We start from the raw sequence: 13790 nt of genomic DNA, 5'->3' as shown, positions 1-13790 counted from the left end.
CAATCTCAGCCCTGTCGACCTTGCAAAGTCCTCCTTACTAACAACTGGGGGCTACTGCCAAAATTGGGAGAGCTGACTCACAGACTAGTCAAGCAACAGCCTGACATAGCCATCCTCACAGAATCATACCTTACAGATAATGTCCCAGACACCACCATCACCATCCCTGGGTATGTCCTGTCCCACAGGCAGAGGTGACGGCACAGTGGTATACAGTCGGGAGGGAGTTGCCTTGGGAGTCCTCAGCATCGACTCCGGACCCCATGAAATCTCATGGCATCAGGTCAAACATGGGCATGGAAACCTCCTGCTGATTACCATGTGCCACCCTCCCTCAGTTGATGAATCAGTGCTCCTGGAGGAAGGGTGGCAAGGGTGCAGAATGTACACTGGATGGAGGACTTCAATGTCCATTACCAAGAGTGGCTCGGTAACACCACTACTGACCGAGCCGGCTGGGTCTTAAATGACATAGCTGCTAAACTGGGTCTGCGGCAGGTGGTGAGGGAACCAGCAAGAGGGAAAAACATGACCTCATCCTCACCAACCTGCCTGCCGCAGATGCATCTGTCCATGACAGTATCGGTATGAGTGACCACTGCACAGTCATGGTGGAGACGAAGTTCCGCCTTCACAACGAGTATACACTCCATTGTGTTGTGTGGCTCGATCACCATGCTAAATGGGATAGATTTTGAACAGATCTAGCAACTCAAGACTGGGCATCCATGAGGTGCTGTGGGACATCAGCAGCATCAGAATTGTACTCGAACACAACCTGTAACTTCATGGGCCTGCATATCCCCCACTCTACCATTATCATTAAGCCAGGGGATCAATCCTGGTTCAATGAAGAGTGCAGGAGGGCATGCCAGGAGCAGCTCCAGGCATACCTAAAAATGAGGTGTCAACCTGATAAAGCTGTAACACAGGACTACTTGCGTGCCAAACAGCATAAGCAACAAGTGATAGACAGGGCTAAGGATCCCACAACCAATGGATCAGACGGTGGACAATTAAACAACTCACTGGAGGAGGCGGCTCCACAAATATCCCCATCCTCAATAATGGGGGAGCCCAGCACATCAGTGCAAAAGATAAGGTTGACGCATTTGCTACAATCTTCAGCCAGAAGTGATGAATGGATGATCCATCTCGGCATCCTCCAGAGGTCCCCAGCATCACACATGCCAGTCTTCAGCCAATTCGAATCGCTCCACGTGATATCAAGAAACGGCTGAAGGCATTGGATACTGAAAAGGCTATTCTGACAACATTCCGGCAATAGTACTGAAGACTTGTGCTCCAGAACTTGCCGCGCCCCTAGCCAAGCTGTTCCAGTACGGCCTCAACACTGGCATCCACCTGGTTATGTGGAAAACTGCGCATACAGGTATGTCCTGTACACAAAAGGCAGGACAAATCCAACCCGGCCAATTACCGCCCCATCGGTCTACTCTCGATCATCAGTGAAGTAATGGAAGGGGTCATCAACAATGCGATCAAGCGGCACTTGCTTAGCAACAGCCTGCTCACTGACGCCCAGTTTGGGTTCCGCCAGAGCCACTCAGCTCCTGACCTCATTACAGCCTTGCTTCAAACATGGACAAAAGAGCTGAACTCCCGAGGTGAGGTGACAGTGACTGCCTTTGACATCGACTGCCTTTGACATCAAGGCGGCATTTGACAGAGTGTGGCATCAAGGAGCCCTGGCAAAACTGGAGTCAATGGGAATCAGGGGAAAAACTATCCACTGGTTGGAGTCATACCTAGTACAAAGGAAGACAGTTATGGTTGTTGGAGGTCAGTCACCTCAGCTCTAGGACATCGCTGCAGGACTTCTTCATGGTAGTGTCCGAGACCCAACCGTCTTCAGTTGCTTCATCAATGACCTTCCTGCCATCATAAGATCAGAAGTGGGGATGTTCGCTGATGATTGCACAACGTTCAGCAGCATTTGCGACTCCTCAGATACTGAAGCAGTCCACGCCCAAATGCAGTAAGGCCTGAACAATATCCAGGTTTCGGCTGACAAGTGGCAAGTAACACTGGCGCCACACAAGTGTCCGGCGATGACCATCTCCAACAAGGGAGAATCCAACCGTCGCCCATTGATGTTCAATGGCATTACCATCATTGAACCCCCACACCACTATCAACATCCTGGGGGGGTTACCATTGACCAGAAACTAAACTGGACTAGCCATATAAATACTGTAGCTACAAGAGCAGGTCAGAGGCTAGGAATTGTGCAACAACTAACTCACCTTCTGACTTCCCAAAGCCTGTCCACCATCTACAAGACACAAGTCAGGAGTGTGATGGAATACTCCCCACTTGCCTGGATGAGTACAGCTCCAACAACACTCAAGAAGCTTGACACCGTCCAGGACAAAGCAGCCCACTTGATTGGCACCCCACCCACAAACATTCACTCCCTCCACCACCGATGAACAGTAGCAGCAGTGTGCACATCTACAAGATGCACTGCAGGAATTTGCCAAGGTTCCTTCGACAGTACCTTCCAAACCCACGACCACTACTATCTAGAAGGACAAGGGCAGCAAACAGATGGGAACACCACCACCTGGAAGTTCCCCACCAAGTCACCACCACCATGGAAATATATCGCCGTTCCTTCACTGCCGCTGGGTCAAATCCTGGAACTCCCTTCCGAACAGCACTGTAGGTGTACCTACACCACATGGACTGCAGCGGTTCAAGAAGGCAGGTCACTACCACCTTCTCAAAGGAAACTAGGGATGGGCAATAAATGCTGGCCCAGGCAGCAAAACCCATATCCTGTGAATGAATAAAAAGGATGAGATGCATCCAAGGGTAGAGGGAAGCGAGAGTGGAAATCGCAGAGGCACTAGTGATAATCTTTGTGTCTTCCTTAGACAAAGGAGGCCAAAGGACTGTGAACGTTACACCCTTGTTCAGAAAGGGACACACGGATAAGGACAGCAATTACATACCAGTCGGTTTGACTTCAGTGGTGGGGAAACTTCTGGAAACTATAGTTCAGGACAAAATCAAGAGTCACTTAGATAAGTGCAGGATGATTAAGGAAAGCCAGCATTGATACTTTAAGAGAAAATCATGTTTTTTTGAGGTGAGAGAAGGCTGATAAGGGCAACACACTTGATGTGGTGTATATGGATTTTCAAAAGGCAGTTGATATAGTGCCACACAACAGACCTGTGAGCGAAATTCTAGCTCATGGAATAAAAGGGAAAGTAGGCACTCGTATAAGAAATTGGTTGAGTGACAGAAAACAGAATAGTGATAAATGGTGGTTATACAGTTTGGAGGAGGGTTTGTAATGGAGTTCCCCAGGGGTCAGTATTAGGGCCCTTGTTCTTCCTGATATATAATTAATGACCTAAGCGGAGGTGTCCAGGGCACGATTTCAATATTTGAAGATGATACGAAGATTGGAAACGTTATCAACTGTGATGGGGGCAGTCCCGAAAGGACACAGACATGCTGGTGGATTGGGCAGACAGGTGGCAGACGAAGTTCAGTACAGAGAAGTGTGAGGTAATTCATTTTAGCAGTAAGGATATGGTGAGACAGTATAAAATAAAGGGAGAAATGCTAAAGGAGGTGCAGGAACAAAGGGACCTTGGTGCATATGTAATAAATAATTGAAGATTGCAGGGCATATTGAGAGAGCAGTAAATAAAGCATATAGTTTCTTAAGCTTTATTAATAGGGTATTGATTACTAGAGTCAGGAGGTCGTGTTGAACTTATACAAGACATTAGTTAGGCCTCATCTGGAACGCTGCGTCCAGTTCTGGGCACCATACTTGAAGAAAAATGTGAAGGCGTTATAGAGTCCAGAGGAGATTCACAAAAATGATTCCAGGGATAAAGAACTGTAGCTATGAGGATAGATTGGAGAGGTTGGGACCATTTTCCTTGGAGAAAAGGAAGTCGAGAGGAGACTTGATGGAGGTATTCAAGATCCATTGTTCCAGTGAAGCTCAACGCAAACTGGAGGAACAGCATTTCATCTTCCGACTAGGCACTTTACAGCCTTCCGGACTGAATATTGAGTTCAACAATTTTAGATCATGAACTCTCTCCTCCATCCCCACCCCCTTTCCGTTTCTTCCCCCTCCTTTTTGTTTTTTCCAATAATTTATATAGATTTTTCTTTTCCCACCTATTTCCATTATTTTTAAATCTATTTCCACCCATTGTTTATCTCTACCTTTTAGTATTCCCCCACCCCCACTAGAGCTATCTGTACCTTGTCTGTCTTGCTCTCTACTCTTAATTAGCACATCCCTTTAGATAGTATCACCACCTTCAACACCTCTTTGTTCTTTTGTCTGTGACATCTTTTGGTTATCTCCACTTATTACTGGCTGCTTGTCCCAACAACCCGCCCCCCCACACCCCCCAAACCAGCTTTTTTTTTCACCCCTTTCCTATTTTTACTTAGTTCTGTTGAAGGGTCATGAGGACTCGAAACGTCAACTGTGCTCTCCTCTGCCGATACTGCCAGACCTGCTGAGTTTTTCCAGGTATTTCTGTTTCTGTTTTTGTTTTGGATTTCCAACATCCACAGTTTTTCGCTTTTATTCAAGATCCTGATGGGTATGGACAGGGTAGTGAGAAACTGTTTCCACTCAAGGCAGCAACAAAAACTAGAGGGCACAGATTCAAAATAATCGAACTTCCCGAGAGGGTGGTGGAGGCAGGTTCAATCGAAGTATTTAAAAGGGAATTGGACTTCTACCTGAAAAGAAAGAATGTGCAAGGTTACGGGGATAAGGTGGAGTGGGGCTAGGTAGAATGCTCTTTCAGACAGCCAGTGCAGGCTTGATGGGCCGAATGGCCTCCTCCTGCATTGTAAAGATACTGATATTCTTTGAACACTGGCCTGTTGGTTTGGTTTCAATGCCATCGATTCAAGCTATTTTTACCTAGCTGTTGTGAAGAAATGTTTTAAATTAGTGAATGTTGTGGAATTTTTAAACAGTATGTGATTGAGGAGAGCTACTTCACCATGACAACTATTTTCACAAGAGTGACAGAACTGGACTGAAAATACAATTTTGTTAACAAATCATGAAAGGACTTTCAGCATGGACCATCACATCTATCCTAGTGTGCACTGGGTGCTAGTTTCAAGTAAGACAAATTCATGACGTTATGTGATTCATATAGATGTGTTGTTCTAGTTTTACTACATCAGCAACTATTGATTTTCTCAATCATTCTCTTCTTTGCACCTTTGATATAATCACCCCCAGAAAAACCTTCATTATTTTCCATCCTGGCTGTCGCCTGAGGTCTATACCTATCTTTCCTCTAAGTTGTGTTTGAATCTCTATTTCATTGAAGGTATCCTTCGCAAAATCATTAACTTTCTCTGTGCCTGTTACCTTGGGTACATTCTCCCTCCTGGACCTTTCTGCAGCTTTTGCCACAATTGACTACACCATCCTCCTCCATTGTCCGCCTGGTTCCACTCTTACCTGTCTAATTGTACTCAAACCATTGTTATCAATGGTTTCTCTTTGTTTTGCCAGATTTCCCAAAAATTTATCCTTGGTTCCTTCTTTATCTGCCTTTTAGTAACATCATTTGCAGACATGGGGTCAGATTTCAAACACCCAGCTCTACCTCTCTCAACTCTTCCACTGCCTCGAGTTATCAGACTGCATGTCCGGCACGCCACTAACTGCATGTGCTCATCACTTACGCCTCTTCCCTCTCAGGACACAGTCTAAGGCTGGGCCGGGTTGTTCACAACTTGTGTCCCATTCTACCCTATGCTAAGCTTCTGACTCCATTAATAGACTGGTTACTGTCACATCCATAACATCACCCACTTTTGCCTCTACACAGCTTAGCCGATGAAACCCTCATCCATGTCTTTGTCACCTATGTTCATCTACCCCACTGCTCTCAGAGCCAGCCTTCAAATCATTATCTTCTGTAAACTTTAATTTAACCAAAACTCGGCAGCTTGTATCCTATCCTGCACTAAGTCCAGCTTCTTTCATCTCACCCTTGCTTATCTAAAAGGAGGCCTAGTTCCTTTAACACCTCACATTCAGAATTCTCACCTGTATGTCTAAGTCCATCTTTGGGTTCACCCCTCCCTATTTTCCCTCCAGCACAATACCCTTGGAACTATCCTGTCCTTTGATTCTGGTATCATGCATCTCCCAATTTCCTGCACACCAGTATTAACGATATTGCTATCAACCATCAAAGCTTCAATATATAGAATTCGCTCCCTAAAAACATCTACCTCGCTCTTCGGTTAAGATCCACTTTTTTGACTAAGTCGTTGTCCACCCCTCCTACATCTTCTTCATTGGCTTAGAATCCATTTTCTTTCCCTATGACTCTGCAGAGCCATGGGACATTTTTCTACTTGAGAGAGTTCCTTTATAAATGCAAGCTGCAGTTAGAATTGGAATGCATTTCAATGAGGCATCGGATCTTAGTATGATAAAAGCGAAGCCCATGCACAATACCTTATAATCATGGATTATTCGCTCCGAAACTGCCTTGTCCAACATCTTCTTGTACCACTCCTGTAGCCTTTTGGGCTTGGGGATTTTCTGGTCCAGCGGATGGCAGTGAAAAATGTAATCATCACCTTCACTTGGTGGACAAGCCCAAATATGCCCCGCTGTATATCTGGAATGGAAATTAAAATATAGGTAGTACAAAGCCAACTTAGAGCCTTTTGTGCAGATGCATACAAAAATACAGGCTGAGATCATAGGATGGAAACTTTGCTAACAGAAGTCAGTCCAAAAGCTTCCAACGGTGTTCTTTCAACTATTTTAGAAATTGGACAACTGGTCACTCCCTCTTTCAAGAAAGCAACCATGAGGTGCCCAATTTTATTCTTTAAAATTGACCCATCAGATACTGAGTCAAGAAGAAAAAACATTAGCTGTATTTATATACGCTGTCAAAACCTTCCTATCTCAACACAAAATAGCATATTTATGCATCATTTTCTTTGTATGGTTCTCTCTCATTAAATAAGCTGCCAATAAACATGAACTCACAGAACAAAAATCAGGTACAGCATAGTGAAAATAATTAAGATGCAAGATAAGCCGTGCTTGGATTTGAAGAATGCTATAAAAGGAGAGTTTTGGAGGAAGATTTTAGTGCACTGATCACAGCAGCCTTCCCAAATGGCACTTACCCTAATTTCCTTACATATTCTAAATATCCAATCAGGATTTCATGATAGACGGATGTTCTCAGACAACGAGGGCGGAAGAAATGTACGCTGTCAAGGTATGATATGTACACACGTCTACAAAGGAAATTGAATAATTGTCAAAAGCAGCAAAAAACATACAATTTTAAAGTTATAGCAACCTTCCTTGCTGGGATTCATAGCTTAACTTCTTGACATTCAAAGCCATGAACATAATGTAACAGACCCTAGTTTAAGTCCATAACAAATCTGTAACCACAGCAAGAAAACAGCATTCATTCAAAAAGTAAATTGCAGGCTAGGTACAGACAATGGAAATATGATGATTTGGTCCATCAACCAGTCAAACATGCACCTGTATTCTGAACACCCAAAATATTCTTGCTTCTCTGAAAAAAGTTATCAACACTTCTTAACTATATAGAGCAACTGGGAATAAAAAGGCAGAAATTATTTTAAGAACACGAGAAAAACTCAAAAGTATGTCCATCTCTTTTTCATAGATCACCCACACCCATTGCCTCGTTACTCCTCTTTTCAGAAACCTAGCCAATTTTCTCTTGAACCCATTAGCACCCTCTGCCTCAATGGCCTCCCACTGTAATTTAGTCCATAAATTTATTTGACTTGCCCCATCAAACCAATCTACTAATTTTTGAACCTATGCTTCCTTTGTTATTACCAAAAACTTGACTGCATCAATTTGCCAATTTGTTTAAAAATCTTAGAAAATTTAGTCATAAACTTCCAGGTTTTTTTTCTCCAAACTAAACAAGCTCAAATTTCTTAACCATTCCTCACTAACTTAAATTCTTGATGTCTGTCAAGACTTGCACTCTCCCCAGTACATTAGATGGGGTCTGACCGACAAGTTACTTTCCACCATACAAAGTATCCACTGTATATTGGGTTATTACCTGAGTATCATAACTAGTGAATCACTGGGCTCACCTCTGATTGGGCGGAGGACAATCAGAACCGTACTCCTGCACATGCATGCCGAAGAAACACACATCCACACCATCAATCTCTTCAAAGGCAAACAAAGCTTTTGTTCGATAAGGAAACGACTCTGCCATTTCTCCATTATCAACAAACCTATAAGGAAATACATTGAGTAACTAACGATTTTACGGAATTCTCAGGTTTCTGACAATGGAATACATCTTATAACAAAGTGAATTTAACTACATTTAAATGTCACATTTGTAAATGTTAAACCTATTTGCAAGATAAACTTCCAAGTCCACCAAAAGGCAGAACATACTGTACTATCGTTGCGCTGTTCCCAAACTTTGCACGTGGATGCCATTCAGAACCTACATTAGACACTACAGTTCCCAGTGACAACTGAACACCGTGGCAGAAGTTGGGTAAGGCACACACAGATAACCTAAGTACATTATCTTTAAATATTAAATCTTTCAATATTCTGAAGGTCTGTTGAAGAGTCATATGGACTTGAAATGTTAACTGTGTTCCTCTCGGCAGGTGCTGTCAGACCTGCTGAGTTTTTCCAGGTATTTTTGTTTTTGTTCTGAAAGTTTCACTGGCACACATGTATTACTAAAAGGACAGACTGGTGAAGTCTAGTTGAACAGCAAACAAAAAAAATCCATGTACTTGAAAAACAGTTTTTTTTTTGAAGAAAACCCAACAATTTTTCACTTAACAGGGTTCTGCGTTAACTGAATACTCCTGATCTCTGAGATGGCAAATAATTTCAGAAATAAACGTTGCTTTCAGTCACAACCAACCTGACAAAGTACAATAGTCATGTTATAAATCAGCTATAGTTCATGTTTACCTCGCGTTCTGTGGATTCTGTGTAATTTAGGGATGTATTTTGATTCAAAGAATTCTATTGCAGATTCACACATAACCATTAAAGTCTTCCAAATCTACATGGCAGTATCATTTCTCAGTTATTTATCCAGCTAGAGTAAAACAAGCAAACTAAAATGCATTGTAAAGTCCCAACACATTTTTATATCAATCTTGTAACCCAAAATCACATATACATTTTGGCTGTTGCACTAGACCAAACCCATTACTTTTGTCTCTCTCTTCCAGTTACTCACAAGCTCTCCCCACCATTCTATAAATCAATCACTCCGTCAAATGCATTTTATTTCTCCCCTGCGGATCTATTAATCCCTACCCCAATCAATCATTATGCCTCTACCTTCTCACTCCCAAGTTTGAATTGCTGTGGAATAAGCCATAAACTGTGGAATATAACCATAGCCAGAGAATTACATTTTAAAAAATTCTTTCATTGGATGTGGATGTCGCTGGCTAGGCCAGCATTATCTGCTGCCCATCCCTAATTGCCCTTGAGAAGGTGGCAGTGAACTGCCTTCTTGAACTACTGCAGTCCATGTGGTGTAGATATGCCCACAGTGCTGTTAGGGAATTCCAGATTTTTGAACCAGCGATAGTGAAGGAACGGCAATATATTTCCAAGTTAGGATGGTGTTTGACTTGGAGGGGACCTTGCAGGTGGTGTTCTCATGCATTCTGCTGCCCTTGTCCTTCTAGGTGGTAGAGGTCACGGATCTGGAAGGTGCTGTCGAAGGAGCCTTGGTGTGCTGCAATGGCTTCTCTTCCTGCTTCCACATCATTATCACTAGTGTCCCCCAAAGATCTATACTTGGCCCCTTCTACTTCTCATCTATATGCTTCAGCGACATCTGAAAACACGCCATTACTTTTCAAGTGTATGCTAACACCCAGCTCTACCTCACCATCACTTCTAAATTATTAGACTGCTTGTCCAACATCCCGTACAGGATGAGCAGAATTTTTTTCCAATTAAATATGGGAAGGCTGAAGCCAATATCTTCAGTTCCAGAGCCACCCACTTCATCCCTCTCCCTGTCAATTTCTAAGATTACACCAGGCTGTTTACAACCTTGATAAGTTGCCGACCACATTTCCATGCCATCAGTGACCGCCTGTATCCACATCCGCAACACTTCACCCATCTCTGCTGCTGCTGAAACCCTCACTCGTGCTTTTGTTATCTCTAGGTTTGACTATTCTAATAAACTGTTGGCTAGCCTCCCATATTCTAGCCTCTAAAAGCATGAGGTCAACTTCTTTGTCCTGTCACAATACTCATACCCTTCCCTGTCGCACTGTCTCAGGCTGAGCAAGACTGGTTGCACCTTGTGTCCTATTTAACCACCTCTTCCTTCCACTAAGGCACACATGGACGGGACCAAGTTCAGCTGCAATGACTGCACAGTTAAACAGCTTCCCAATACCATGGCAAGTTCAGACATCAGTGAGACAAGTACCACACAATGACTATCTCCAACAAAAGAGAATCTAACCAGTGCCCCATCCCCTACCCTCGACATTCAATGGCATTATCATTGAATCCTCTACCATCAATATCCTGGAGGTCACCGTTGACCAGAAACTTAACTGGACCAGCCACATAAATACGCCAAGATCCACGAATGAATAAAAAAGGCATAAAAACTTAATGAGGTAGCGGAGTGCTGCCCGCTAGGAGGATAAAGAAAAAAATTGGGATTTGTTTAAAGGGAAAATTATTTTACTAGACATCCCATACAGATCGTCTGGCCTAACCACCTTCTCTTCCTTAATACCCACCTTTTTGAGCTTTTGGCTGTCATTCCCTTATATCTTTTCTTCGGATCTGCATCCATTTTCTCCCTTATGCTTTTCTGTTAAAGTCACTATATGAATGCAATCAGCTGTTGCTAGCCATGTATTCAACATGCACCTTCCATCTATTTTGCTAACTTTGAACATTCAAATTTGTGTATAAAGGAAAGCAGCATTTCTCACCTAGTCTTCATCCCTGGCTTGACTTCCACAGTTTTATCTGAACTGTGCACCACCCGAACAGTGCACTCGCCAGCCTCCGGATGATTCTGTCTGCGGAGGAAGTCGTTAATACGAGTTTCCAGGTAAACACCTAGCTTAGTGGTTGGTAACCCTAGGAAAAAAAGTTTTTAATAAAAATATCAACCACCACAATCTTGCTGCATTTTCATATTACATTTCCTTCAATAGAGAAAAGGCTTTCAGATGTACGTTTTTTGTCCGACTTTGGGGTCTGTTCCACAGCCAACAGGATACAATTCTGAAACACTGCCAGAGGTGCAGCAAGGTTGGTCACAATTCATTCTACAGTTTTATCTGCCTTTCTCTGCTTTGGTTTTGGTCAGCATGTCTGACTGCAAGGGGAATCACCTTCCAGTAAAATAGTTTCAAGAACTATTAATAATCAGCAGCATCACAAACCAGCATGCTATTGCTAGTGGTTTAGGAAAGATACTCATTTTAAAAGGCCATCCTTGACTTGTTCAATCCTTCAGTAGGTGGGATTGGTTTGCCGATGAACCTTGTAGTTCAGCAAGATTGGAGTCCAAAGGTTAATATGTGCAGCTTGCTTATCTCAGCCAGGACAGCAACAGAAGCAACAGAACTGACCTCAACATTCCCAAGTTTTAGAGAAGCAAAAGGGGAGGCAAAAAAAAAAAACCCACTGTGCCAACTTGACGGATATCTAGTGACCATGGAAGTAGGAAATGAAGGCTCGTGTGGGGAGGACCAAGCTCAGTTACAGGGACTGTGCAGTCGAACAGCTTCTTGAAACGAGCTATGGCTCAGACATTAATATTGGGTGATTAACCAGTGTTCTGCCAGTCACCCACCGAACCACACCTCTTTTGGAGAATTAAGATAAAAAGTGGGATTTCTGAAAAGGAGAAATTATTTTAGTAAATAATTATCAGCTTTTTACAATAATGATTTACATCGAGAACATAAAAATAGTACTTACTTTTTGCACAGAATTTATTTTCTTTTCTCGTTTTCCCAGTTTTCTTTAAACAGGGATCACAAACAAAACTGAAAGCAAAAGAAAACAATTACTCATTTTTTAAAGTAGAAATGGACAATCCAATTAGATGTACACCAAGTTTCATTCTTTGACTACGTGTTAATTGTAGAGTATAGTTGAATGCCATTAAATCCCATAAAGCGACATTCCATTGAAAACATGCACAATATTGGTGAATCTTGAACAGCTTCCTCTGAAATTAAATTGCTTTTCATAACTTGTTAGGAACTAAGTCCAGTGATGCTTACATTTTAACAACTGTCCGTAAAGGTGCTTACAACAGGCGAGGCAACTAACTGGCATCATTTGCAGCAATCTCTGTAGCTTTTTTGTTAAAAAATAGTGGGCCTGGAAATTGGGTTGAAACCTGTGTTACAAGTCTTTGCAACCATAAAACAATATAATGAATTGTATGCCAAATGGTTTTATGCAAGAGCTAACACTAGGACAGGTCTCAAAACTTGGTCAGTTGGTCTATTGTACGTTATCACTAAAAACATTGAAATCTGTCAAAGACAGCTTGCTTGAGATATCTTGAGCATTGCAACAAGGCAAGGAACAGCCTCAGAGGTTGTATTATGGATTGCAGAGCACCATATGGATTTGAAATCTCGGTCTGGTTCTGGTTCTATGAACCAAATCCTCTTTAATGGACATCAACATTTCCTTCAGCATCACAAAGTGCACGGGTAGTGTTTTAGCCCAGGAGCTGCAATATGTTCGGCAAATAACTCCAAAACATCCTTACAAAATGTATTCTGAAACATGAGAATCAAATTTCAGGAATACTGTAATTATCCTAGGAACCCCCACCAAAACTTAATTTCCTTCCCCTTCATCTCTTTAATCCCATAGTTCCTCCCAGTTACGCTATAATTTTTTCAGTGACTTTTGGCACCTCAACTGACACAGTTTCAGGCTATTGTACTATGGAAGGCACCATATCTCAGGCTGAACTCATCTTCATCAGAGAACTGCATGCACAGACTTCCAGCATGGGAGTCAATAGTAATCAGTAGGAACCCTTTTGGAGTTTCCCCTCCCTAACCTGGACTACTGAAGGACCTCTGCTACTGACCTAGTTGAGGTCAGGGAGGTCAACAAAGATTAGGGACTGAACCAGAGAATTCCTTAGGTTATGCAAGTCACAGGTTATGCAGTAACTCACCAACTGATAGAAGAGCCCATCACCCACAATTTCATTAGCAATGATCTTTTTACTTGCTGAATAACTTACCTCTTAACCTCTTATGGTGCATGTTCATATTAAACTTATTACTTCGTTGTGCAATGAGACTCACCCTGAGGGCCAAATAAGTTCGTGGTGAAGGACACAGATTTGATGCATTTTCCGACCACATTCAGTACATTCAACAAATCTACAAATAGAAAAAAATAAGAATTTTAAAATAAGAGGGCTAGAGCGCATTCTTCTGCCATGCTGAGTAACGCAACAGTATTACAATTATGCAGCTCTTCCTTGAGGCTTTTTCCTGCTTGATCAATGCTCTAACTACAAAGCTGAAAAAAGAAATCTCCTTATTAAGAGCTCCCATCACAGTGAGGGAGTTCCAGGCCAATCCACATCTAACAAACCTGCTCTGAAAACAATGCTCACGTTTTGACAGCTGTGACAAGTTGCACCACAGCAGCTGAGGCAATCCATAACATTCTAAAACAGTCAACGACATTTTAA

At 42.5% G+C, this 13790-nt stretch overlaps 1 protein-coding gene across 4 annotated transcripts in view; it reads right to left on the bottom strand.

The window, feature by feature from the left end:
• Positions 1-13790, bottom strand: part of LOC144669551 (histone acetyltransferase p300-like) — a 116636-nt gene that overhangs the window by 16986 nt on the left and 85860 nt on the right. For all 4 annotated transcript variants that reach the window (XM_078532030.1, XM_078532031.1, XM_078532032.1 and 1 more), the window contains 6 exons: positions 13396-13473; positions 12035-12102; positions 11035-11185; positions 8164-8310; positions 7195-7308; positions 6506-6671 (listed from right to left, as the gene is read on the bottom strand). In XM_078532030.1, coding sequence (XP_078388156.1) covers positions 6506-6671; positions 7195-7308; positions 8164-8310; positions 11035-11185; positions 12035-12102; positions 13396-13473 — 724 coding nt within the window. The remainder of the gene's footprint in view (positions 1-6505; positions 6672-7194; positions 7309-8163; positions 8311-11034; positions 11186-12034; positions 12103-13395; positions 13474-13790) is intronic.

This window comes from Cetorhinus maximus, chromosome 29, assembly GCF_964194155.1.
Source record: "Cetorhinus maximus chromosome 29, sCetMax3.hap1.1, whole genome shotgun sequence".
NCBI classification, from domain to species: Eukaryota; Metazoa; Chordata; class Chondrichthyes; order Lamniformes; family Cetorhinidae; genus Cetorhinus; species Cetorhinus maximus.
The sequence above is the reverse complement of the archived record's forward strand: the minus strand, read 5'-3'. Positions and strand labels throughout refer to the sequence as shown.